The 26,000-nt window shown below is 40.3% G+C and overlaps 2 protein-coding genes across 3 annotated transcripts in view; one reads left to right on the top strand and one right to left on the bottom strand.

Annotated features, from left to right (window-relative positions):
- The first annotated feature begins 312 nt into the window (after positions 1 to 312).
- Positions 313 to 4,937, top strand: slc22a6l (solute carrier family 22 member 6, like). The gene is made up of 11 exons (XM_068716476.1): positions 313 to 517; positions 624 to 1,143; positions 1,229 to 1,332; positions 1,540 to 1,694; positions 1,834 to 2,002; positions 2,151 to 2,274; positions 2,377 to 2,492; positions 2,603 to 2,817; positions 2,904 to 3,012; positions 4,244 to 4,447; positions 4,652 to 4,937. The coding sequence occupies exons 2-11, from the start codon at positions 739 to 741 to the stop codon at positions 4,737 to 4,739; spliced, it is 1,689 nt and encodes a 562-aa protein (XP_068572577.1). The 5' UTR covers positions 313 to 517; positions 624 to 738; the 3' UTR covers positions 4,740 to 4,937.
- Positions 4,938 to 8,278: 3,341 nt separating this feature from the next.
- nrg2a (neuregulin 2a) overlaps positions 8,279 to 26,000 on the bottom strand; it is a 67,901-nt gene continuing 50,179 nt past the window's right edge. For both annotated transcript variants that reach the window (XM_068715833.1, XM_068715834.1), the window contains exons 4-11: positions 25,021 to 25,141; positions 21,316 to 21,374; positions 17,965 to 17,988; positions 16,320 to 16,422; positions 15,872 to 15,995; positions 15,605 to 15,732; positions 15,116 to 15,337; positions 8,279 to 11,540 (exon numbers count right to left, since the gene is read on the bottom strand). In XM_068715833.1, coding sequence (XP_068571934.1) covers positions 10,886 to 11,540; positions 15,116 to 15,337; positions 15,605 to 15,732; positions 15,872 to 15,995; positions 16,320 to 16,422; positions 17,965 to 17,988; positions 21,316 to 21,374; positions 25,021 to 25,141 — 1,436 coding nt within the window. In that variant the 3' untranslated portion in view covers positions 8,279 to 10,885. The remainder of the gene's footprint in view (positions 11,541 to 15,115; positions 15,338 to 15,604; positions 15,733 to 15,871; positions 15,996 to 16,319; positions 16,423 to 17,964; positions 17,989 to 21,315; positions 21,375 to 25,020; positions 25,142 to 26,000) is intronic.

Here is a 26,000-nt window from a genome sequence, read left to right as displayed (position 1 = left end):
CATACACACACACACACACACACACACACACACACACACACACACACACACACACACACACACACAGACAGACAGACCCTTTATCACCCTGTGCTTCATGTTAAGTAATGAATAAACGAGAGGGACTCTGTCTCAGTGCAAAGAGGGGAAAGAGCAGACCATGGTTATGTGACCACTCTTCATACCAGACATTGTTCCTGCACAGCAAGGACCCGGCATTCTACCTCAAGGTTCGGTCAACGAGCTGCTAATACTTCAAAAGTCTACATTGCACTCCTTATAATCCAAAGTTCGGAAAAGCTGTTGGAATTTGAGAGCTGATTACTTACTTTAACACACTGCAGCAACAAGACCACTTTTACATATTTTTTATTTTTTGGTGCTTTTTTTAAGGACCCCTTTCTGGAAAACCTTTATTGGAATTGAGTGTTGTTTTAATGAAGGTCTACACTTTTTAAACCAGCATTTTTATTGGATTTTGTAGATTTTATGTAACAAGAGAAAATTAACTCAGCAGGTAAGTCTATGAAATTTGGTATTATTAATGTAACACCTTTAAATGCATAAGACAAATACACTCTGGTTAGTTCTGACAACTGATGTCTTCTTCAATATTTTCCCAGGTGCTAGAACAACTTACTCTTTTTTTGCACATCCAATTCTTAACTAAACTACAAACAAAAGGATCTAGTACCATTAACACCAAGTCACCTTGTGGAGTTCTGGTGGCACAAAACTATGGCATTTGGTGATCTCCTAGAGCAGGTGGGGGGCACAGGACGGTTCCAGATCCTGCATGTAACCCTTCTCTGCATACCTGTCCTGATGATGGCCAGCCACAACCTGCTGCAGAACTTTGTGGCCGCCGTGCCTCCTCACTTCTGCAGTGCACACACAAATCTCTCTCAGTCCCAGCTGAGCCCAGAGGAAACACTGCTGGTTACAGTGCCTCTGGACCAGAAAGGTAAGCCCGAGAGGTGCCAGCGTTACGTAGCTCCACAGTGGTACCTCCTGACTAAGAATGGGACTTCCAGCTCAGGCGAGGAGGGCGACACAAAGGGTGGTTTAGATGTTGACCTGCAGGGATGCACAGATGGATGGTCCTATAACAAGGCTGAGATGAGCACCACGATCATATCTGAAGTAGGACTGCATATATATTTTTTCTTTTCACACGTGTAACACGTTTTTCTGTCATGTGTGTTAAATTGTGTTACATTTTTGTCAGTGGCATTTGGTGTGTGATCAGCGCTCTTTGAAGCAAATGGGACAAACGATCTACATGGGAGGTGTGCTTGTGGGAGCTTTTGTCTTTGGAAGTCTGTCAGACAGGTAACATTGATTTTATACCTACTGATTTTACAGTTATAGAAATAAGAAAGTAAATCTGGCACAATCAATCATACATGTGACTGTATTGGACAAGACAACTTGCCTCTTCGTCATGCAGTATTGCTGAAAATATTTGTTTTATTTTATTCAAGTCATATAATGTGGTATAGTCTGACCTGACTCTTTGCAAATCCCCCTGGCCCACAGATATGGTCGACGCATCCTCTTGCTCATATCCAACCTGCTGATGGCAGTGGCGGGAACATGTGCTGCTTTCTCTAACTCCTTCTCCCTCTTCTGCTTGTTCCGCTTTGGTTGTGGCATGGCTCTGTCTGGAATAGGGCTCAACACCTTCTCGCTCAGTAAGATATCTAACTGGATAGAGCACGATCGGTGTAGAATGACTTAACTGGATGCAGGCAAAGTGCATGCAGATGATTGAGTACTAATTGTACTAAATTCTTTAAAATATCTCTTGTTCTGTGATTCTTTAATTTCAAGTTGTGGAGTGGATCCCCACTCGTGTGCGAACTGTGGTGGGGACAATAACAGGTTACAGTTACACAGTGGGGCAGTTGATCCTGGCCCTCATAGCCTACTTCATCCGGGACTGGAGGTGGTTAACCCTGACTGTGTCTTTGCCCTTCTATGTCTTCTTCCTCATCGCATGGTGAGAGGCCAAGTACTGACATGCTAATGAAACCTAAGGTTGCAACCAGAATTACTGATTCATGTTAAAAAGTTGCAAAGGCGTAGTGATCAGAGATATAGTTATTGCACTATTAACATATAAACTAATAAACAAATGTCTCACACAGGTGGTTTCATGAATCTTCAAGATGGTTAGCTCTGAGCAATAACCCTGAACAAGCCATCAAGAACCTTAAAAGTGTGGCCAAATTTAACGGACGGCATGAAGAGGGAGACAAAATTGACCTTAACGTAAGGGAGCGTGGTGTGTTTGAGTGATTGCACAATCTATCTGTGTTCATACTTGTGTATAAAATCAATTTGACCAGAGAAAACTCTCCTCTTTTTGCATAGATGCTGCAGGAGTCCATGAAGAAAGAGATGTCCAGTGTGAAGGGCTCCTACTCTATTCTGGATCTGTTCCGCACCCCCACAATGAGGAACATGACAGTCTGCCTCAGTGCTGTCTGGTATGTGTCCTGCACTTGTTGAAGAAAAACTCAATGACAGTTTTTAAGCACCTTCTATGAAATTGCAATGACACCTTGCATGCTGTTTTTTTTGTCTTTTGCTAATTTAGGTTATCAACCAGCTTTGCCTACTATGGTCTTGCTATGGATCTGCAAAAGTTTGGGGTGGACTTCTACTTAATCCAAGTCATCTTTGGAGCTGTTGACATCCCTGCTAAAGTCATCATAACTGTGTCTATGTGTATTATTGGACGGCGACCATCACAAAGTGGTGCTCTCATCATTGCTGGAATCACTATTTTGATCAACCTGCTGGTACCTTATGGTATGTTAGAACACATGGCATAAGAGTTAAATATCATACTACAGAAACAACAGAGTGATCTGATGCATGTTTTTATTGCTGTGCAGATAAACAGATGACACGCACCTGTCTGGCTGTAATGGGTAAAGGTTGCCTTGCTGCCTCCTTCAACTGCTGCTACCTTTACTCTGGAGAACTGTACCCAACCATCATTCGGTAAGTCTTTATTTGGCAAAGATACGTGGTTCATGTGTTCATGTTGTTAATGGATTTAGCTTATGTTATTATGCATTTTAGTTCAGTATATTTAGTTTTTTGAGGAAATCATATCTCTATTTTAGAATGAGCTTCTCTACTGGATTGACTGAATTGCTTTTTACTGAACAAATTACAAATGTGAACAATGCTTCAGAGGTCTGCAGGTCACCTATATGTTTTATTTAGAAGATAAAACAGTTCTAACAATGAGGCTGCAACAAATACATCCATACATGGATGCAACAAGTAACTTGCAGCAAATGGTGACATTTACCAAAGTAAAAGTTCACTGCAAACCACAGCAAAGAAGGGCTGTTTGGTGTGTATTTTCTTCAACTGCAGGTCATGCAGAAAGAAGAGCAAATAGAAGGTCAGATAGGCAGATAAAGATGAATGGTGTCAAACACAGTCACTTTCTACCGCCTGAGAGCTAAACAGTGAAGGATCATTCGAAACTCAATGAAAACTTCATTACAAATGCTTGATTCGTGACACGTAGATACATTTTGCCTTGAACGGGTGACCGTGGCTAAGTGGAGAGCAGGGCCGCCTTTCATTCAGAGAGTTGGTGGTTCGATCCCCGGCTCCCGCTCTACTAGTCTCATGTCAATGTGTCCTTGAGCAAGACTCTTAACCCCAAAATTGCTCCTGTAGCTGCATCTACGGTGTGTAAATAGATACTGAACTGTAAGTCGCTTTGGATAAAAGCGCCTGCTAAATGACTGTAATGAAATTATTCTTCAAACTATGGATTCAGAGGGCTTCTGGTGCCTGTTCATGGATTTATTGGGACTTTACTATCAGCAGAGGGTCGTCATGTCCGGATAAACTGCGATGGGTCCATTCTATAAACATTTTTTTGTCCAAGCACACTGGCTTTGTTATTTTAGCTGGTCCGGCCATTCTTTGCTGCCTTCTCTTGTTGACGAATATGTGTCCTGGCAGAAGTGCTGCTGACGGCGTGTCTTTGCTCATCATACTATTCTCTGAAAACTTCAGGCACCATAGCACACACACATCCATAGAAGGCAGCTTTTTCTGAGATGTGACATGAACAAGCAATCCACGTTGATCCATCTTTTTCCAGTACAGTTAAACAGTAACTTAAGACCCCCTGTCCCCATCAAACATTCTTCATTTATTAAATTGCAGCTGCACTGTCGTTATGGCTGTTTTTTCTCTCTTTCAGTCAGAATGGCATGGGCTGGGTATCCATGATGGCTCGTGTAGGAGCCATGGTGGCCCCTATGGTGCTTCTCACGGCCGACTACATACCTTGGCTTCCAGGTTTAATCTACGGAGGAGCTCCGATTCTCAGTGGAGTGGCTGCCATATTTCTTCCAGAAACACTTGGCTCACCCCTTCCTGACACAATACAAGACGTGGAGGACAGGTAATATCGAGCTCCAGTAGACAGGACGTGTTCATTTTCTTAAATCTCTGCATGTTCCAAAATCAAAACATAACTTTGCTAAACAGTACACAGGATGGCTCTAGGTCAACCATTGACAGTAAATCTATCATCATGGTTTACTCAAGGAAAAGTTGAAGAGAGAAACAGATTTATCCATATTTGCATTTTCTGTCTGAAACACAGGGGATCTGGGAGAAGCTCCAAAATGCCACCAAAGGAGACAATAATCCTGCAAGACACCCAGGCGAATCTCCTAAAGCAGGCTGCCTGAGGGCATCTGCATTGTACTGCTGATGATTTTTGCTGACACGTTAATGAATCTGTTTGATAAGCATAATAAGTGTATTGTGTGGTATGACTGCTGGACAATTGGAGTTATAATGTTATTTTTGGACAGGTCAATACAGTGAAACAAACTATGTTTTATTTGTTTTACCTATGTTTGTATTTGTTATACAGTAACTTTGAGGGCTTTAGTCTGGATTTGGACCAGACTCTTCAGTGGCTGTGTTTTTCAGTATTTCTCCTGTGTTTGTAAACAAAAATGTATTTTCATGAAGAGTTCCATAATGTGTTCTGCAACATAAAAATATTTTAGTTACTGCATTACAGAATATCTCTGGAAGACTGAAGTTCACACACTCACCTTACAATGCAACCAATTATCTGGTCTCAAATGTAGCTTTATGTTTGCAACAATGCCTGTTTTGCCATAGTGTCCCTTTCAGAAGCTTTGTAATCCATCCTGGAAGAACAGCATTTTTTTAGAGACTTTATTAAACTAATACATCCCACAATGACTGTTTTCTGCGATTATTTATCCAGTTATCCGCGTTCAAAGCAAAGAAGCTGTTAATGCCGGTATCTGAAGCCACCCGAGCGCAAGATGTATCCCATGATGCTTTGGGTCGAGTATTGTCGCGGCCTGTTCTCGAATCAGACGGCTGTGTCGTTGAACTGAGCATGCGCGTAATAGTGCCGATATCGGAGGCCGCGCACAAAGGTAAACATGACATTCACCCCGTTTTAGTATTATGTACATCTGTGCTGCTTGGGCAGCGACGGAAACTAAGGGTGGAATATCGTGCGCGTAATAATTGGGGGGCGACCGTGGCTCACTGGGTTAAGAGGGTTCGATCCTTGACTGGTACGTGTCCTGTGTTGAAGTGTCCCTGAGCAAGACACCGAACCCCTAACTGCTCCCCGAGCAGCTGTAATGGGCAGCCCACTGCTCCCTACATACAGGGATGGGTCAAATGCAGAGACAAATTTCCTCTTCCGAGATGAATATAGTGTATAAAATAAAATAAAATTGTTATGGAATTTAATTTTAAAGATGTACAAACAATTAGTCAAACCATTTCAATTGACAAAGAAAGAAAAAATATGTATCTACATCATACATCTTAATAATGATAATCTTTAGAACAAATAATAATTTGCTAATAAAAATAGAAAAATACATTAATTTGGCTTCTTGAATGAATAATTAGGGTCTTATGTGAACACCGACCCTGTGGACATGGCAGGTAGTCCAGCAGGTGAAGCAGTCTCTCCACTCTGATGTGGCCTTCTGTGTCACTTCAGACAGGACCTGCTTTTAGGAATGGCATGGCTATCTTTTTAGAGAAAAAACAAATAGTGATTTGACAGGAAAAAATGTAATGTTTCTGATCTGTGTTGGCTATATTGTTGTTTTCCCCCTGTTCACCAAGGCCTAGAAGAGCAAATATCATGAGCCAAAATATACATATTTATACTCTATGTGACTTCACTCTAGGATACATATAATAGCCCAGTTTTTCCTGAAAAGAGATGTGAAAATATGATTGAAGTTCTACATGAATTATTATTACATGTGACCAGGCTGACTAAAATTAGAAAAAAATGACTTAGTGGCTGAGAGGGTTTTAAAATCATATGTCCTGTGTGTCTTTTCTGTTGTTGTGGTTGTTGTTCCCAAATGTAATCTTAAATCTAAATACAGAATAAAACAGCGCCACCCAATGGTGAACATAAATACAAACGCTGAAAAAGGGTAGTTGGTCTGCCTCTGCCATTCACTGCCTGATTCTAATAAATCAATCAATAAACCAACCTGATGTGACATCATTGTTTTTCCATAGGAAGCATGTAGAGGATAAAGTATTACCATCATACAGACATCAAGAGTACTACTCCAGTGTTCATTTTACTTTACGGTTTTACTTTATGTCCACAAGACAACCAAATGTCACCCACTCTTTAAATAATTAAAATATGAAATATGTTGAGTCTCACAGAGAGTAAAGATTATCTCTGCAGGACTTTTAATGGACAAACTGAATCATGTGTATTCATACACGGTCAGTGAACATGTTGGCAAAATTCCATGAATGGGATGATTTTGTTTCACTTCTGAAAGACACAGTTAAGTATAATAGAAGGAATTAGTTTTTGTTTTGAACATCATTCTTCTTTGATAGTGCTATGAGAAAGATAGCATTGGATCAGACTTTGCAAAATTTCACAAATTCAGTCATCTGTTTTCACTCACCCTAAATGCTCTGGATTTACAGGGCTTATTCTGGGGACCTGATTGTCCCCTATTGTCTCCACAACAGAGAAATACCAGTTTAGGCAGAAACATATCTTTAATTGTGAAATGCAAAATCATCATGTTTGATACATTTGAAATGTACAGTAGTCGATAAACTCTTGGTGGTCAGTAGATTAACCCTAAATCCTGTTAATGAATAAACAAATGAAACAAACTGACATCTAATGGTTTACGTAATATTTTATAGGGTGACATTAAGTTGCTACTGTTAACCAACATCATATACTTGTGACACAAAAATAATTAACCATATATCAAACTGGAAGGATTTAGCCAACTATTGATTTTTCATGTTTACTCTCAAACTGTATTCATAGGAGCAGTACATGTTCATCCAGCTCTGCCAACTCATCCCCATAAACACCCCTGTTATCATCTATAAAGTGTGTTTCTATTAAATATGACTGGATACAGTAAAGAGACAACTCACCCCTGCAAAACGGCAAGTCATCTGGTGAGTGAGTTAGAAATCTTGCTGTTACGGCACCATCTAGTGGACAATCTGTACTACTGCGCAATCAATTTAAATTATACAGAATTAATGAAGAATCTATATTTAAGAAAATGTAAATGCACATGTAACATGAAATCTACGCCCGTAGTTCTTACATCATAAAGATTCTTTTTCTTAAATGTTTCAATATATTAAGGCTTCTTATTTGATCAGTTGGCCAATTGTCAATTAGTCATTCAAGATTTTTTTTCTTCTAATATGCATTCAAGATTTTTTTTCCAAATACACTTTGGTCTTTACTGAACAATGGTTGCCAAGAAATTGTTCTAAATATTTACATTTATCTCAGGAGATGCATTTATGCTGCAGAAATAATCACAATTTTAAATTGATCAGGAAAATATATCCTGTGACGGTGAGTCAACTGTGTTTCTTCTGAGTTTGAACTTTTTTCTTTAAAAAAGTTATATAATGTGACAATGCTCATCTCACACGCTGGATGTGTTTGTTTTTATGTGCTCACTGTATGAGTTACGACTTCAGAGATCACGACGACCATGTGAAACAGTTTTGATATAATCCATCACCGACCTCCACATCACTATATGAAACTTATGTCATAATCAGATTTTATGAGCGTACTCCTGGGCCACATTGTGTACTGTATGCATTGCAGAAGAGTCACACATTAAGTCAATATAAAAGATAGATCAAAATGAAGAGCAAAGCTTTCTAGAGAAATAACTACATCATAAAATGATATGAATAAAGATTTATTTTCTCATATGAACAGGTGGATTCATTTTTCATTTTATTTTACAATCTATGACAATCTCGCATTTTTTTCTTTTTTTCTAGCATATTTCAGGAATGACATGTGGGAAAGGGTCTTTTTTATTGCTGAATGTTAAATGAAATACACTTTCACTGACTGGAAAAGAATTGTCTGCTGCTTTTTTACCATGCACCCATCGAACCGTGACCACAAGGACATGCAGAGGAGAGGTGTTCAAACATTTCAAGCGAGGGTGGGGTCAGGTGAGGGGGTGGGGTCATAAAATCAAACAGAAGAGACTGGCAGGACGTGCCTGGTAGCATCTCATTTCGGTGAGAGAGGACTGGCAAAGTGAAGGGAGAATCACATTTAAACCAGAGGAGCACTGTCTTCTTTTACATTTTTCAGACATACAAAATTAGACCCAGAGGTGAGAAACTCAATGAAATATCTGCAAGTGAGGTGTGACCAAAGACCTTTCTATATAACAATACCACTGTGCATTTACCATATAGCAGTTAGAATTGCAGATCTATCTTTTTAAGAGTTTTTAAACCAATAAAAATCTGATAATTCAGCATAGTTTAACAAGGTAGAAACATACAACAGTGATGAAACATCTCTGTTCTCTCTCACTTCAAATGGATTTGACATTCTTTGAATTTCCTTTAAAATATTTACTTTTCCTTCAGTGGAGGACAGGGGACTTAAATGTTTACTTTTCAAATGATCGTTTACGGAATAAATTTGAAATGACAAGATCTGTCAACAAGACAGAATAGTACACAGTACTATTGGAGGAGACACTATCTGGATGCTATTTGACATTACTTGGAAGAGTGCGTGTAAAGTGAAGCGTTCTAAACCAAGTGATGAAACAATTCATGGACGCAGTCATTCAGTGGGCGTGAGTATGTGAACAAGAAAGGCTGACAACTTTAAAGATGGCTGCATAATGGCTTTAAAAACTAACTAATGTAAATATGCATTTATATCATTCTACACTATAGGCATCACATAGTTTTTTTTCATACAACACACTACAGTCACCTCTTAGAAAATGATGTAATCAATCAGCAAAATAGAAAGTTTGCATATTTTTGCATTGTTATGATCCTCCAAAGTTTCACAGCTATTTTGTTTATATTGTCTAGTATGTTCTGCACTGTTCTCCACTGAGCTGCTTCCACTTGGCTTTCCTTCTCTCTGTATGGGAATGTTCGGGGAACTGGTAGGCTGTATGTTAACATGCAGGCCGTTTCTTAACTGAGAACCGTAGTCTTGGGTAGACCTCAAGTTGAGGAAGAGGGTGAACAGGGTTTAAGGTGGAGAGGGGTAGAGAGAGGGAGGGGGGGGGGGGGGGGGGGGGGGGGGGCGTGTGGAAATCCTGAGACACTGTGTGGCCTTTAACACAAGCCACAAAAACAGAAGGGACACAGAAGGATGACAAGGCATGGGACTAGGGGCTGAGTTGAGTGAAAACAGATGCAATCTTTTTGTTTTGCCATCACCTCTGATGGCAGGGGTCACCCTGTGCCAGGCGGCTCAGTGTTTGTTGGCCTCATAACAGACTAACATGAGGGAAAACCTGCAGGGAAATAAAAAGGGGACTTAACTGGGCTGGGGAACGGGCAAAATAGCTTCAAACACATCAAGCAATGAGCTGCGTAACATACAACCCTACAGCAGCCTTATCTGTCCACCTACACTGGGGGTCACTGTTCTGATAAAGCACTATTCAGTGAACTTCTGCCACACTCTTCTGTCAGCTTTGGTGAAACACCAGTAGACCCACATGCTTGAAGTCACCACAACAAACAATGAAATTCATCTAACAATCACAAATACATGCAAGCAAACTGACATGTGCTTTCACACCTACACACACACACACACACACACACACACACACACACACACACACACACACTGGCATTTACACACACATACACAACCATATGATATCTCTCTCTCTCTCTCTCTCTCTCTCTCTCTCTCTCTCTCTTTCTCTTTTTCTCTCTGTAGACATTAGTCAGAGGGCAAAAAGGATCTACATTGTATTTATCAGGCGTTCTATCAGATCCCAAATCATAAACCCTACAGGCAAATCATATTAATGTAAACATACACTTTATGTTGAAGTGGTTTATATTGCGTGACATGGAAGGGGTTATGTTCCAGTTGGGCTAGACTCCTCAAAGAATGCAACTTGGAAAGAAAGTAAAACAGGAAACCAGAGAGGAAAAAAACATAAACGTGTATAAAAAATGAGGCGTCCATATAAGAAAGGCTACAAAAACCTCCACTGGCCCTCTGGCATCGGCATACAGCAAAAGGCACCACAATATTACTCTATTTTTTTACGTTGTGAAAAAACTGGCACATCTTTTTATGCTGTAAATCAAAATGTACATATAAATAGAGTTTTCCCTATAAAAAAGTCTTTGCTGTTAACTAGTAGACAACTTTTGCTAAAATGAAAATAAATATTTCATTTGTTTAGAATATCTGTCAGTTATATAAAATAAAAATATTTCTTATAGATGCAGGTCTATACTATATTGATTTTTGTTGGTTCATTTTCACTCTTTAATGGGGTGTATTGTCCGGTTTGGAGCGTGAGTGTGTAAGTCTTGTATGCATGTTTCCATGCCCACTGTGCCGCCCCGACGAGTGAGAAGTCCGACTGTCCACCGGCCTGTAGATGGTGGAGGGCTCGGCATTCATGTTCTGCATACTGAGGAAGGGCGTGCTCTCCCCGTCCTCCTCTGACTCACTATCTGTTAGGCAGCTTCGAGACCCATAATCCCGGGATGCCTCATATCCACGTGGGGCCACATGGCCATTCAGTCTGGATCTACGCCAGCGCCGGCTACCAGTTCCACTGGACCCACTTCTCTTTGGTTGCTCCCGAGAGGAGAGATACTCCTGGGTGGTCTCATAGTCTTCTTCTTTAGCCAGCCGGTAGGGGCTGGAGGGCAGGCTGCCCCTGCTGTCATTTAGATAGGTACGACGCTGCTGCCGGTAGGGCTCCTGGCACTGGGCATCGTGTAGGGGCACCTGGTAGCGGCGCAGCAGCGGCTGGTCATCCTCAAGAGGGTAAGGGTTGTGGACAGCAGGAGGGAGAGACATGGCATGGCTGGCATTGGGGGATGTGATCTGGAAGGTAGGCACCTGCGAGGGCAATGAGTAATGGAAATCCACTGGGGAGAGGCGGGCTGGTGTCGTCAGAGCTGACACGTATCTGCAGTAAATACAGAGGCGAGTAAATAGTTAAGCAGAGAAAAGCAAAGAACAGAAGTGAGAAAGACTTGAATGAACATTGCACCTTTAGTGCCAAGCTACTTGCAAGCTGTAAATGGGCACTAAAATATTCAAAGGAAAGAAGTATTTTCCATACATAGAGTTAACTTGGATTTACCCATTAGCTGAACTGCTGTAAGGTATTTTTCAGACTGGGCATAGTGGCGCTACTTTTCTAACCATTGACATACTTCCAATTGAATTGAGGATAGAGAATATTATTTTTTGAGAAGTTCTTTCATAGGCAGAAAGGTAAAAAAAATGACTTGGGAGAAGGTGTGCTGGTGCTGCTCAAAATTGATTTCTTCTTGTCTGCAGAACAGAAATCTCTGTAATGCGGCATCCCCCAGGGATCTATTCTGGATCCCCCTCTATTGTTAATATCCTTGGTTTTTATGAAACATAGGTGCCTATTGGTTGATGCTGATGATTTGCAAAAGTGATTCAGAATTCAGACATGAATTGGACATAACAGACTATCTTTACAAAAGATTACAGTTTTGAATGCTAAAAACAACATTTGCAGCAGTTTTTCGACGACAACCTGTCTATATCTGAGCCGCTCAATCAGTTTAAGTCAGCGGAGGAGCAGCTGTTTTGGCTGCTTTAAGTCTATACTGAAGATTGTTTGTGAGTGAACTGTTTTCCTCTGCACCCCTAGGCTCTGGACCAACCTGCCCAACAAGATCACCAAGCCAACCCAGTGTCCTACTTTATAACACCTTTCAAGTCTGGCTTTTACTTGGAAAACAGATTAACACTTTACTTCACTGGTCTTTTATTTATATTAGGAATAGTTTGAAGCAGCATTTTACCCACTGTGTTTTTTTTAGTAAGTTAGTGTAACGGTTGATCACTATGCAGACCATACTATTCCAAATCCAATAATATTATGGTGCAACCTCTTGAATCCTCTGTATCAGTTTTAAATTAACTCATTGTTACTGTGGCTGTCATGTTAGGAAGCTTTGTTCAAACATGTGCCATGACCATGTGGGCACCATGGCTGAATGCTGAAGTCAATGTAGAGTTTCTTGAAGATGCAGAACCCCCTAATGACTCTTGGACTCTAGTTCTTAAAAACTAGAGGTGCACTGATCCCACTTTTTCAGTCCCGATACAATACTGGAGCTTTACGTATCAGCTGATACAGAGTACCAATCCGATACCAGTATTTCATTAAAAATGTATGCCTCACTGTGTGAAAGTGACTGGGATCATTCTTATATGTGTAAGGCAACATCAGGCTTGACTTAAACATTGTTTCCAAACTTCAACCAGATCAGCCCATTGTCACGTTACCCGATTCAGCTATTTGAGTCAGTATCAGACCGATTTCTGACTTGTGTCTCCAAGTAGAAAATCAATCTTAGACTTACTACTTACTTACAAGACTGACAGTCTTACTAGTTGGTTAATCATAACCAACTGAACATTAATGTCAACATGCTTGGAAAGCAACTCATAAGTCACATATCACTGACTGTGGATGAGAATGTTTGTATGGACTGTTCATTGCCTTTAAGAAACGACAACATGCCGTGTGAGACACAGGCCTGAGACATTCCCACAGCACTGCTGATTCAGCTGAAGCAGTCACCATGATGGAAGAGGCGCTTGTCACCTGGAATGACTCAAAGGGGATGTTGGTTATGCAATCTGGCTCTGCAAAACAACTCATTGGCCAAGGCTCTGTTTGTGCATACACGATTGCTGTATGCTGACATTGTTGATACCTTCCAGCTCAAGCACATAATCTTGTCTGGTTAGTTTTTGACAGTCATTAATGCACTGATCATTTGCTTTTGTTGCCAGCATTACATCATTTATTTATTTTTTAAGTTCCTGTTATGTATACCATATTTACACTTTTTCTGTTGGACACTCTGTCAGTCATATAGTCAGTATTTTCAAACATTTGATGGATGCATGCAGCTATAAACCTCTTTGGAACTCCTTGCTCCATTAGTTCATTTTGGGTCAGTTGTCAAAGCAAGACTGAAGCTGGCATGTGCTGATTTGCATATTAAACAACTCAAGTACGTATTTTGCAGCATTGGTTAATGTGTTAGGTGTGTAAGGTACACATCTGGTCCCAAGTGTGCCTCTGGCTGGCCTGAATGTTGGGTACCTAAAACTGCATAGCTAATGGAACCTTGTTAAGGTACCAGTAGGCTCATCCAGTTGCACCTTTGCTGCAGATGATCTGAGGTCAATATGCACACTGATCCAGTGGATGCTTCTTGTTGACTGAAAGTTTTATGCATTTGACCAAGATTGTTTTTTATTACCGCTTTTTGTTTGTGAGAAGGAAAGGCGGCTTCATACCTGCGACCAGTGAACCGTTGACACATTTAAATAGAGGATACCTGGGCATTTGCACAATCAATTGTTTGCTATGTATGACAACCTTGTGCAAGGGTTTAAATACTTTAAACTTCCCACATGTCTGAGAATGTGACCACTTTTTTGCTTGTTAAAAAGCAATCTCATAAAGGATGTCTACTTTGTGGACACTTTTTCTTCTAGTCTATTGTTCAGCTTCCATTGAGCTTCCATTGTATGGTACCTTTTTTAATGCTGACCCATCTGAAATGGATTGGCTGATGTTGAGCATAATTGAGGTTCCATGAAGGAAGACATTAGGGTTAATAGTGATTCCAAAGACTTAAAACAAAGGTGAATGAGGGCCTGTGTATAAGCTATACGAGAGGAAAGGGCAGGGCGACCTCATGTATCGCAACCTTTAGCATCTTTTTTCAAACCTTAAACACACAATTCAAAACATCAACAGTGAGTGGGATGAGCATTTTGGGATTTGGAGGATCACTATTGGGCCCTATAAGAAGATCAGGGGTTGTATCTTATGCACTTAAAAAGCAAGTTCAAAGTCAGGCCATGGGTGTCATTAAGTACTACTAAAGTAGAGAGCCTGAAGACCTGAAAGCACATTATTTAGAGTGAATCAATTGTGTTTGAGCTGACATGTTCTGGTTTGTGTTGAAGGAGCATTCCAACCTTTTGGGAAATGTGCTTGTTTGCAATCTAACCCAGATGAGAAGATTGATATCTCTGTGGCTGCAGTATGGAAATAGCCGCAGGATAGATATAGAGTTGTTGAAAGACATATTTCCTCACTTCTGACAGACTAACTGCTTCTTCCTGCTTCTACTCTCTGTGCTAAGCTGGAATAAACTCATACTGGACCTTTTTCTGTGATGCAGAGATAAAACAATTCTGGACAACATGGAAAATAAGTGTATTTCCCAAAATGTCACATTGTTGCTTCAGGAAAATGAAAGGGAACGCTAACCAATCAGAATAGCAAACTGGCCACGGGATGATTTTATAGTAACTGTATGAGTTCCCATTGAAATAAGTACTGTCTTTCACTCTTGCTTACCTTAGCATATTTCATCATGTCTGCTGTGTGTCAGTTTCCACTGAGTTTCTCAGAGTGCCCTAACTGGCCTCTAGAGGCTTCTCAAAATGTTCACGACAAACCCAGTTTCCCACCTGTCGCTGTGCGGAGAGTCTCCCAGCGAGTCAAAGGAGTCTCCGTACTGCAGGCCCGGCCGATGGGGGTCAGAATAGCCACAGTTTGCAGCGCGCCGGGCCCGTGCCTCCATGCACGCAGGACTGCTGCATTTACTGGTCCCCACGGATGATGACATCATTCCCGGCGAGTCAGAGAGGATGCTGTCAGAATGTTCCAGGCTCCATGTCCGCTCCTCTTGTCTGAAAAATAAAAAGGTGTTAAGACGCACACACCCCAGCGTGTCCCATTGTGGTTCCTTTTTTTTCTGTCCTTTTTTTCACAATGAAGTGTGTCTTTTGATAAAAAAGCTTAACAAGCCATGCACCTGTTTCCACAGGGCGGGCATTTACCCAATTAACCAAATCAATCAATGGGTTTGGCTGCGATTGTGTATTCGTATAAAAAGATAGTGCTGAATTTGAGGTAGGCACGAGGGCAAACACAAGGACTGTATGGTGCATGCTTACCTGTGAGTTGATGAATGGGCTCGTGTGGAAGAGTTGTGAGATCTGGAAGAGGCATGGCTGGCAGGGAACGAGCCCTCCGTTGCATGCCGTATGACTCGTTCAGTTGCAGGGACATTCTTTGATATGTACTGTGTCGGGAAAAATGGATTTGGCAGATGGAAAAAAAGGTGAAAAAAAGCTTTGATTTTATAACTGAGCATGAAACCATTTGGTGTACATCTGTGTGCGTTTACTTTAATAACGTTAGGAATCTTTTCAGAAACTCACATCTACCATTGGGATTTCCTCTGGGCCTGGTCCTGGGTGATTGGGTCCGTTAGCAAGGTTACGATTGGGATGTTCTGGACACATGTTTTGTCGCAGATGATTGTGCATCTTCTTTCTTTGTTTCCTGTTGAGCAAATCTCGGTCATTCTCACTCACGCTTTTTTTGTTTAGATGCCTTAAGTATTGATTTAACGTGATGATTTTTTTACTTGATGTAACAACTAGATTGACTATTAAAAATATCTATGTATCTAACTACATAAAAAGGATACATTTTAAAACAGTAAACACACTAATCTATTATTCCCACCTACGCTGCATATTACAGGCACTGCAAACAGTGCGGCAGCAGCTTGAGTATACAATTTTTTCTTAATAAAATGCAGGTGTTGATAGAAATCTGAAAGGAAATGCGACAAGAGCTGATCCATTTATCAGCAGGACTTACTTGGTTTTACAGTAGGCAACCACACACACGATGCCCACCACCAACAGAGCCACACAAATACCCGTGATTGTCAGGACTCTTTTCTGGTAGAGTTCCTCTGCCTCTGTCAACATCACACCCACAAATGCACAGACGCATCCACACACACACACACACACACACACACACACACACACACACACACACACACACACACACACACACACACACACACACACACACACAGTGAGAGAAATAACAGGGAAAAAAAAATTAGTTTTTTAAAGGTGCAGGTTCCCACTTCTTTTGTCTGTAAATCTATATCTTTTCTTTTAATAATGCGGAGCAGTATGAAGCTTCATCTTCTCTTCTCTGACAACTCTCTTCACAGTCTAACCTTTCCTCGCTAATAATCACAAATACAACGGAAACTGTTGCTGCCTGCACCGCAGTAAGGCGGCATGACTGAGGGCAGGGGCTCAGCAAGAGTTAGACTAATCTATTAAGCAACTGTATACTATGAAGTAATTTCAAATTATATACTATACTATAAAAGTTTGGATGACCAGTAGAACCTGCAAACTGTGCAGTATAGCACCAATGCACACGTGATATAGAAATGTGCAATGTTTGACATGTTTTTGATTCTCATTTACTTATAGAAGTCTTCATCTGCACAGGCATTCAGTAAGCACAGTAATTTGTGATGCAAGTGATTTGTTCATGAAATATTAAATATGAAACTAGAGAAATCTTGACTGAAGCTTTTTTTCCTTTACCAGAGAAGAGCTTGTGTGAGGTTGAGATAGACTTTTGTTTCTGACACAGTAAATCAAATAATATTCAGAAATGGTATTACTGCTGGTATGACAACACAATGTGGTCCAGTACTAAAAGGTACTCGTATAATTACATGAAGTGAAATGATGCCTTTTAGCATTTATTCTACACTCTCAACCATTAAAGCACTTTTCTGGAAAAGGTAGCAGGAAACAACAGGTAACAATGAAGGAGGATGGAATTAGCGGCAGATAGAAGACAACATGAGTTTAGGTTCTAAATATAGCATTGCATGCTCACATCGCAGCATCTACTCCTTGAAGGGTAATACAAGCCAGTAACATAGGTATTGTGTTTCACATTTCAAAGTTACATTTTGCTATACTAACGACGGGGTGATGCAAGAAACTAAATCACACATGAATAAAAAGAAAAGAGGTGGCATATCAAAGGAAAAGACTACTAGGTATGAGACTAAAAGGATCGGATAGAGGATAGGATGACAAAAGACATCAGGTAGCTACAAACATGATACATAATGCTTGTTACAGACGGAATGACAAATCAAAAATCAGTCCAAAAAGGAAAGTATTCTACTGTGAGTGAGAGGGAAACTCTGTTAATAGTTCTACTTTTCCATTGCACATGTATGAGAGGTGCAGGTGATGACATCCATGTTAATAATGATTTATGAGGATCAGTTGCATCGGCTGAGGGTTTGTCATTATAATGAGTTATGGTATGATCGGCTGAGAGATTGATTGGTTAATCGAGGGACGATATGATTAACAGTTGACACCACAGACGGAACGGGAGCAAGTCAAAATGAAGGACATCTATTTAGTAGCTATGCTAGGCCTGAGAGGAAAAACGGATTGTTCCATACCCATAAATTCAATCCCAAGATGCTCTGCCATTGCAGAGGGTTGACAGTTGGAAGAAAAACAAAAAGAAACAAAAGACCAGGTTAAGAGAGTGGCACCTTCTAACATAAAGTGGAGCAAACAAAAATAGGCATTACGGCAACTGAGACAACAAACACTTAGTAATTGTCAGCGGTCAGTAAAGACGAGAACACACTCACAGCATGCAACACACACTTCAAACCACACTACACAAAACTACATGGCTACACAACTAACATTTCAATTATGAATATAATATAAATAATAACTACATTTCTTGAGTTTGACTGTGGATGTTCCTCTTGTGAGCAGTTTCTATCTACTGTATGTCTCAAATCAGTCCCTTGGTATTGTTTCTTTCTCCATACTTTATTTTCCAAGGTTTCAGGTTTTAAAAGTGCTATTTCATCACATAACCAAACTAAATCTCCTAATGGGGATAGGACACGTTGGGCGCAACGCCACTATCATTATGTATGAGGAAAATATGCGTCATCTGCTGAGATTACCTGTGAGTTCAGTTTTCCGCTTTCTAATAATGCTACACTGTCAGTTCCCGAACACACCCATCACATGAACAGGCAAGTTAAAAGGAGTGTATTTGTACAGTATCGGTATAATCCCCCTGAATAAGAAGAATTATAGATAGATTTTACATCATATGGCAGAGTGAGGCCAAAGGGAGGCTGCACCAACCAGCTGAGTCCATATATCTGGCAGCTCACTTGCTTTACTTGAGTTGAAGTAAGTCCCAGCTGTTCTTATGACAACATGCTCTTGTAAAGCCAAGCCCTTATGGCTGAGGAGCAGAAGCCATCCTCCTTCTCTTTGGTATCTCCTGGGGATGGGAGACGCCCCTCCAGGAGGTGGGTCTTTACATGGATGTGTGTGCATGTGTGCCTGCTCTTTGAGAGAATATGTGATTTATTCCCCTTAACTGAGTAGAAAATGTGAAATATGTGAGAGGCCCATTAACGATTGCAATATAGTTTTCCAAAAAATAAAGCTCACTTTAAAGCCTACATCCATCACATCTATCATGTTTGAATGTGGCTTTCAGAAACAGAAATTTCTAACGTGGAAGTGCATTTTTGAACCAATGAGATGATATTACATCATACACTTGGACTGGAGTGGAGGCTTTTCAATTTCAAATTGCCTTTAATATAAGCGGTGATGCCTAAAATACAAAATTACATGCAAGTTCTTGATGGATGATAGTTTGATCATAGACAGAGGACATTAGATCTGATGGTTTTCACTCTGTTCTTTCAAATCTTTTTAAAGGAGCAGAATGTAGGTGCGTGGAGCGTCATAGTTTGAAGCTTAGGGCCATTGACCGAGCGTCGATGTTTGACGAGTTGGGAGTGAGCACGTGTTGACCGGTTAGTTTGCAAATTGCAACCAACTGAAACCAGTCGTGCAGGAGAACTACGTTGGCGGATGCAAAGACATGAAAACGCAATTGGCCCTATCTAGAGCCAGCGTTTGGTTTGTCCGTTCTGGGCTACTGTAGAAACACAGCACCGATTACGTGAAGAGGACCTGCTCTCCATGTAGTTAGGAATGGCTCATTCTAAAGTGACAAAAAAACGATTATTCTTTTCAGGTGATTTTACACTAAAGAAAACATACTTATTAATATTATATTCCATCTAAGTCTACAAATAGTCCGTTTATTGATTTGAACATATACACATGTAAACTAAGTAATCAAAGCCTCTTCTGTGTTCATGTGGCTGGATGAGAACTGGAAATAAATGTCCTTGATGCAGTCGCACAGCTGCACTGAAGTTAGACAGAATGCAGAAAACTGTGTAGCTCCCACACACCACTGTCTGCTCTGCCAAAAAAACAAGTAATTTCAGCACAGTGCATTACGACTTAATGTGAGATAAAATTACTTGCAGTTAAGAAGGGGGTTTTCGCATTGTACTCTGAGCCAACATACAACAAACAGTATGTGTGAGCTCTACAACTCAGACTACAGGGATGAGACTCTGTAGGCAACATCAGGCAACTCCAAAAGCAGATGCAGTTAGTTATTCAACTGTAATGTTACATCGAATGGGACCCACATGTGCTTGCAAAGACATGACGCTGACAAATATGTAGTAAGATTGATAAAAGGAGATTATTTTCTTTTATCTGAATTACAGGCTTCGTATTTAATTCTATATTATTACCATACAGTATCTTTAACCTGGTGCTATATATGCTTCCCTCAGAGAGTCAAAGCTACCTGAGATCTAATCAACAGGTAATAGTGGATGGTTTTCAAATCAGAAAACCTTCAAGGCAAGATCAACAATCCGTAGTTCTGCACAAAGATTCATCTAATCTTGGTATCATTTTACAGTTGATGGATGTGTTTCCTGATGTTGCCGTGTGGACGGGTGCAGGGTTGGCTTCTCTTACCCCAGGCAAAGCTCTTTTTGACACGGCACTCGAGTGCAGCACATGAACTCTTTGCTGAGGACATCTGCTGTGAGAGCACCATTTTGTTGCTATACTTCTGAAGCAAAGTTAGCAACAAATGCAATTCGCAGTTTATGAAACTGAGATCTTAAGCGGCTGATTAGAAAGTGAACAAAACATGTCTGTGTGCCTGTTTGTGCATGTATATTCGACTTAAATAAATTGATCCACTGAGCAAGAACACCAACATGACGATGCTTTAAGATAAACTCATATTAATCAAGAATGAGTGGAATTGTGTCATGCTGGCTATTGTATGATGTACATACTCATAGATGCACATTAAAAGGCGTCACATTTTCACAATATATTTATGGAAAAATCCTACATGACTTATCTTCTTGGCCCCGCACAAACAGTTATTCAGTCATTTGTCATGCCTATTACTTAATGCTAATTGTTCAAACCCATCTCTCTATCAGCTCCAATATGATTGGACATGCTTTCAGCTGATTGCATGAACAAGCATCATTAGTTAGTAAGATAAAGTTAGGGTTTTAGTGTTTTGCCATTTGACTGTGTTGTTACATGCAGCTGACTTTGTGCCAATCAACTTCCACAGAGCACCTAAATTCAGCCGCCTACTTGTTGCTATCAAACTAACTTCCAGCTCGTATTCTGAGAGTGTGCATGCAACACACTGCGAGTTAAAGGGCACACAATATCACATGCAGACCAAACACAATAACAGACTGTACGAAACTATGCCAACTTGTGAATGAGTCATTGGAAAGTCACAGACGCAGCTACACTATTAGGTAATAACAGGAAATTAATGCAATCTCTCTACACCCAGCATGCACGCATGACACAAAGACAGTCTGACAGAGTGACAGAAGAGGAAATTGACATACGGTAGAAACTGGCCATAACGTAGGTTTGACAGCGATCACCAGTAAAGTCATTTGGACACCTGATGGAAAGAAACAAAGCCACAAAAAGAGAGGGAGGAGGAGGGTGGTGGGTGAGTGAGAAAGAGAAAGAAAACAGAAAGAGAGAGAAGACAAGGGTGGAGTGAAAAGGAGAGTATGTGTAAGAAAAAGTGAATAGGGAGGGAGGGAGGGAGGGAGGGAGAGAGAGAGAGAGAGAATTAGAACAACAGCACCACTACAGACAGCAGAAGCAGAGTGTTCCCATGGATGACACCACCGTGTACAGCTCAATGCGTGTTGACCTGAGAAGGAGAAAGAGAAGGAGAAAGAAGAAGAGAACTGGGGGGGGGGGGGGGGGGGCAGCAGGAGTCCACAGAGGTAACCCAGTGACAACTGTGTCTCTGTTCTCAGCTGCTCATATCAAGTGGACATACTTTTGAAAGGATTGGGCATGTACAACCGCAGTGGTTCAGTCTGTAAGCATCGTGGGCCGAAGTATCCATCCGGACATCTGGGAAGGAGCAGACAAGTGTTATGAAAAGGGAAAACACAGGAAGTGATGTGCACTGTAAATATTATGGGTTTAAATCCTTTCAAACATAATGGTGAAGGTCATAGTGAAGCCATATGGATACAGCAAGAAAATGTGTCACTTCCAAAGATGATCCAACTCCAGTGATGAATGTGGACAAACGATCATATTTAAATTCAAAATGAATTAATACATTATTAACAACATGAATTGACTTATATAAGTACTTAATATAAGGTAAGACACTTAACAACCAATAAACTTTTTTACCGTCCAGACATTTTTTTTAAAAAGGGAAAAGAAAAACAATAGAAACAAAAAGCTGCTCCTCAAAGTGACCCAGAGTATACTACAAAATATAACAATCAAACAATGATATGTCAAAATAAAAAAGTAAACAAAAGGCATGTTTACAAAAACAGGTTTCAAATGATATACATAAAAAGTAATATATAGAGCTCAGTCTATATTTTGGGGGATGAGAGAAATGATCATTAGTATATATGAAGAAATAAGTTCAAGGTATCTGTAGATAAACTGCTATATAATTAATAACTCAAACCTAGGAAACCGAAAATGGGGTAATATGCTTTATTCTGCTGGTGCCTGTCGAGAGCCTGGTATGTGTTCATAACCTCCAAATGTGACAAATGGCCGATACCAAAGGGCAGGGAGGTAAAGGGGTCAAATCAGGAAGAAATAAATTCCTGAACTTCCAGTTCTAAAACAGCAATTTCATTATGGAGATCTCTTTAAAGGGAAAACATGACTGGACAGCTCTCTTTAAATTTGGTTTGAGATATAAATCAGAGTCAAGAAAAATGTTCTGACCTGTAGTTTGTATGTATTTTTGTAACTGCACACAGACTACTGTATCGGCACCATCAAGTGCGTTGAGCCAAACTATATTTCCTCATTATAATCCCATTAGGATGAGCAGTTGGAGCACTTTTAGGAGCACCGACATTCCACTCACATTCACAACTAGACCACCAGTCCAACAAAGGTCATTGCTCGTGATTTACTGGTTTCACACAACGCCTCCCAGGAGCACCATAACATTCAGCATTAAATTACTCATCCTGAGCGATGGTGTTTAACTGGGGGGATAGCATCACCTAGACCAAGGAAACTTGGCTGAAAGATGAAAGAAATAAACTGTCACTGCATCATTTAAAAATCAGATGAGCGTGCAAATGTCCGCAAGTGGTGCAGCTGCAAACTGTATTACCACTCTTTTATCTTCAGTTGCAAATAAATCACTGTCATTATTTATTATTCTTGGATAAAAAATAAACATTTAGGAGAGAAAAACCTGAAGGTTTTACCATGTGTTAGGAGACATGAAGCAGGATCTATAGTTATAATCTACATACTGTATATACAGTAGAGTTATACAACCCATCTCTCAAGTCCCAGACAGAGGTAATTTGTTTAAAGTTCCCAATGCACCTTGTTGAGGATTCTGCAACACTAAACTTGTTTAACTGTGAAATCAATAATGACTCCCCGTACTATTGTCACACCATAGACCTGACCCATATAGAGAATATGTTAGATAACTAATAATAAAAAAGATTTTACTAAATGTTAAGACATTCTTATGTTTATGCTTTTTGTTAATTACTTATTTTTTTATGATTGATATGTTCAAATGAGGCTACATTCCTTTTTTACAAGTCATTACTGGCAAGGAAATCATCAGAAAAAAATGTGTTTACTTGAGTGAGTTACTTACTTCGGGTCATGTACTAACCTGACGTCTCCCTAAAACAAAATGTATACTTCAAAGTGAAGGAGCAGGGCATTAAAGTAGGGCTAGCTGTCTGCAGGACTTGTTTAGCCAGTGAGTAATACCCACTGAAGCCTGGCCTATATTGAATGAGATGGCTGTGGGGCAACAAATCCCTGCAGGCTTTCACTGCATTATCCAACTTTTCTGGACCCATGCCCCGGCCATGAGTGAATTAGCTGCAGCAATTGAGTTATTGCTGCCTCCAATTTGTATACAGCGTATTGAACGGCTGTTACAGCCATGTCCTCATTGCTTGTCGAGCATTCTTCCTTGGGCCAACTGGGCACAGAAGCCTCGCCAGTCTTTCAGTTCTTTATCAAACCAGCCAGAGGACTTATGCTATCATGACATATGGTGGAACAGCAACATGCAACAGAATCTTTGACGACCATGACGAGAGATAATGTGCATATTTGGTGTTTTATTGTCTGAACTAAGTGATTTCTTTTGGTCTGTAAAATGACATAAACTATCTAAGAATGTCCATCAGAATTACCAAAAGCACAAGTTGACATATTCAAATAGATTGTTTTGTTCGACCTGTAGTCCAAAACCCAAAGATATTAAGTGTAATATGATGGAAGACTAAGGAAAACAGCCAATATTCACATTTGGAACTTTTTTTTTTTTTTAATTATTTAAATGATGAGAATAAATACTGATTTAATCAATGTATCTCTACACACTTTACTCTAAAAATCAGTTTTCTGAAAAACAGAAGGAAAACTGTTGATTTTGAACCTGAAGATTGTGCCAAATAATGTCTCTTCACCTCGAGTCTAATGCAAACTGAAATGTAAATCTCAAAGTTAAAAAAAGTGATGACGTCAACCTGTTATTTCCTGAAAATCAGAGATACAAGGTTGCTTCAGTGCACTTTACACACAGGTCTTGATCCCTTCTGCCAAGGACCTCAAATGTAAGCAATGATTCTATTTACCTCACTGGGGGCCTCTAACAAGCATAAATATTTGCTCTCTACTAAACCAGTGACTCATGACATTTTAAAAAGGCTTTTCATGGGCAGCCCTCCTGTACACTAAACATGACTTAAAAGGATGAGCACACCACCGCCTCACTCCATTATTAGTGTTAAAATACACAACAGGTGGGTAGTTAGGCAGACTGGCAGCATTTTCCTGTGATGTGTTGCTGCTGCTGCTGAAAAGAAAGAAGAACGGAAATCAAGTGCTATCAGGAAAATAAACAGCAGGATAAAATAAATGTGAGATTAGGAATATTACTAGAGTAAAAACATCGTGAAAGGAGTTCTCATTAAAACTGCGGCACAAAGGAAGAAAGGTTGACAATGAAAGTGAAATTATCGAGGTGAATACAAAAGCAAAAGGAGGTAACTTACTTGCAGGAGAGCTGATTTATACCATGTATGAAGTAACAGTCGCCGCCATTCACACAGTAGGCCTTCTCTGTGTCGTTGCATCTTCTGGCGTGGCCTGAGCCTGGAGATGGCGTTGTGGTTACTGAGAAACAACACAGAAAAAAAACCACATGATTGTTGAATTCATCTTTGTCAATTTTGCTTTCTTAATGATGATGATTTTGGAAGAAAATATAGAGGCATCATGATACATGATCACACACAGGATTTTCCTTTAATATGAACTTGCTTGTTATTTTTATCAGTATGATAGTCTTGCATCTCCCAGCTTTACTCATATTATACACTTGTATTTCCAGAAGAACTCTTAGTTTTCCATCCACAAATGTAATTGTGCCTCTAAGCAATGTTGACACTATCTCAAGAACTTCTATGAGGAAAGATAAATATTTCCCTGACATAGCGTAGGAGTTGTTTACACGTTGACTCAGGTCCTTGGAATGGCCCTAAATGTCATGTATCTACACTTAATCCCCACGCCTGAATAGATATAATATGTTTGGGATGAAGTCTGCTTATCGGGACCAAAGCAGGGACATCTGAAGGGAGGGGAGTGCTGAGAGAGGTGCGCAGTGGCAGGATTGGGCTTGAGGAGTGAGGAGTGTGCTCCGTATGTCAGATGTTGACACATGATTGCAACTGTGTGCGCTATTAGCACCTTAGCAGAATGTGTTGGTAGGAATAAAGCAGATTGGAAAGACCTTTACAATTACATCCGCTTCGGCAGCTTGATCCTCGTGTCATGCAGAATGTTGTGACAAGAAATTTGCTGTAGGATTTTACTCAGCTGGGCCATTGGCTCTGAATAGATTTCACAACTCCCATTTGTTACACGCTTGAAGAAGTCAGTTTGACTCTCTCCTCTGGTTGGAGAAGTGCGCTCTGCCTTGCTCACAAGCACACTCCTGGTTTAGCTAAAACAACAGAGGTTAATTCCCATT

The sequence above is a fragment of the Cebidichthys violaceus genome, unplaced genomic scaffold, assembly GCF_023349555.1.
Source record: "Cebidichthys violaceus isolate CVI_PGR_0920_01 unplaced genomic scaffold, fCebVio1.0.p SCAF_20, whole genome shotgun sequence".
In the NCBI taxonomy this organism is placed as follows: domain Eukaryota; kingdom Metazoa; phylum Chordata; class Actinopteri; order Perciformes; family Stichaeidae; genus Cebidichthys; species Cebidichthys violaceus.
This window is presented reverse-complemented; position numbering and strand designations above follow the sequence as displayed.

Coding starts and splice junctions, on each gene's coding strand:
- slc22a6l (XM_068716476.1), top strand. CDS start 739: ATGGCATTTGGTGATCTCCTAGAGCAGGTGGGGGGCACAGGACGGTTC. Junction 1,695..1,833: donor GCTCAACACCTTCTCGCTCA/GTAAGATATCTA, acceptor TTTAATTTCAAG/TTGTGGAGTGGATCCCCACT. Junction 2,493..2,602: donor GTCTGCCTCAGTGCTGTCTG/GTATGTGTCCTG, acceptor TTGCTAATTTAG/GTTATCAACCAGCTTTGCCT.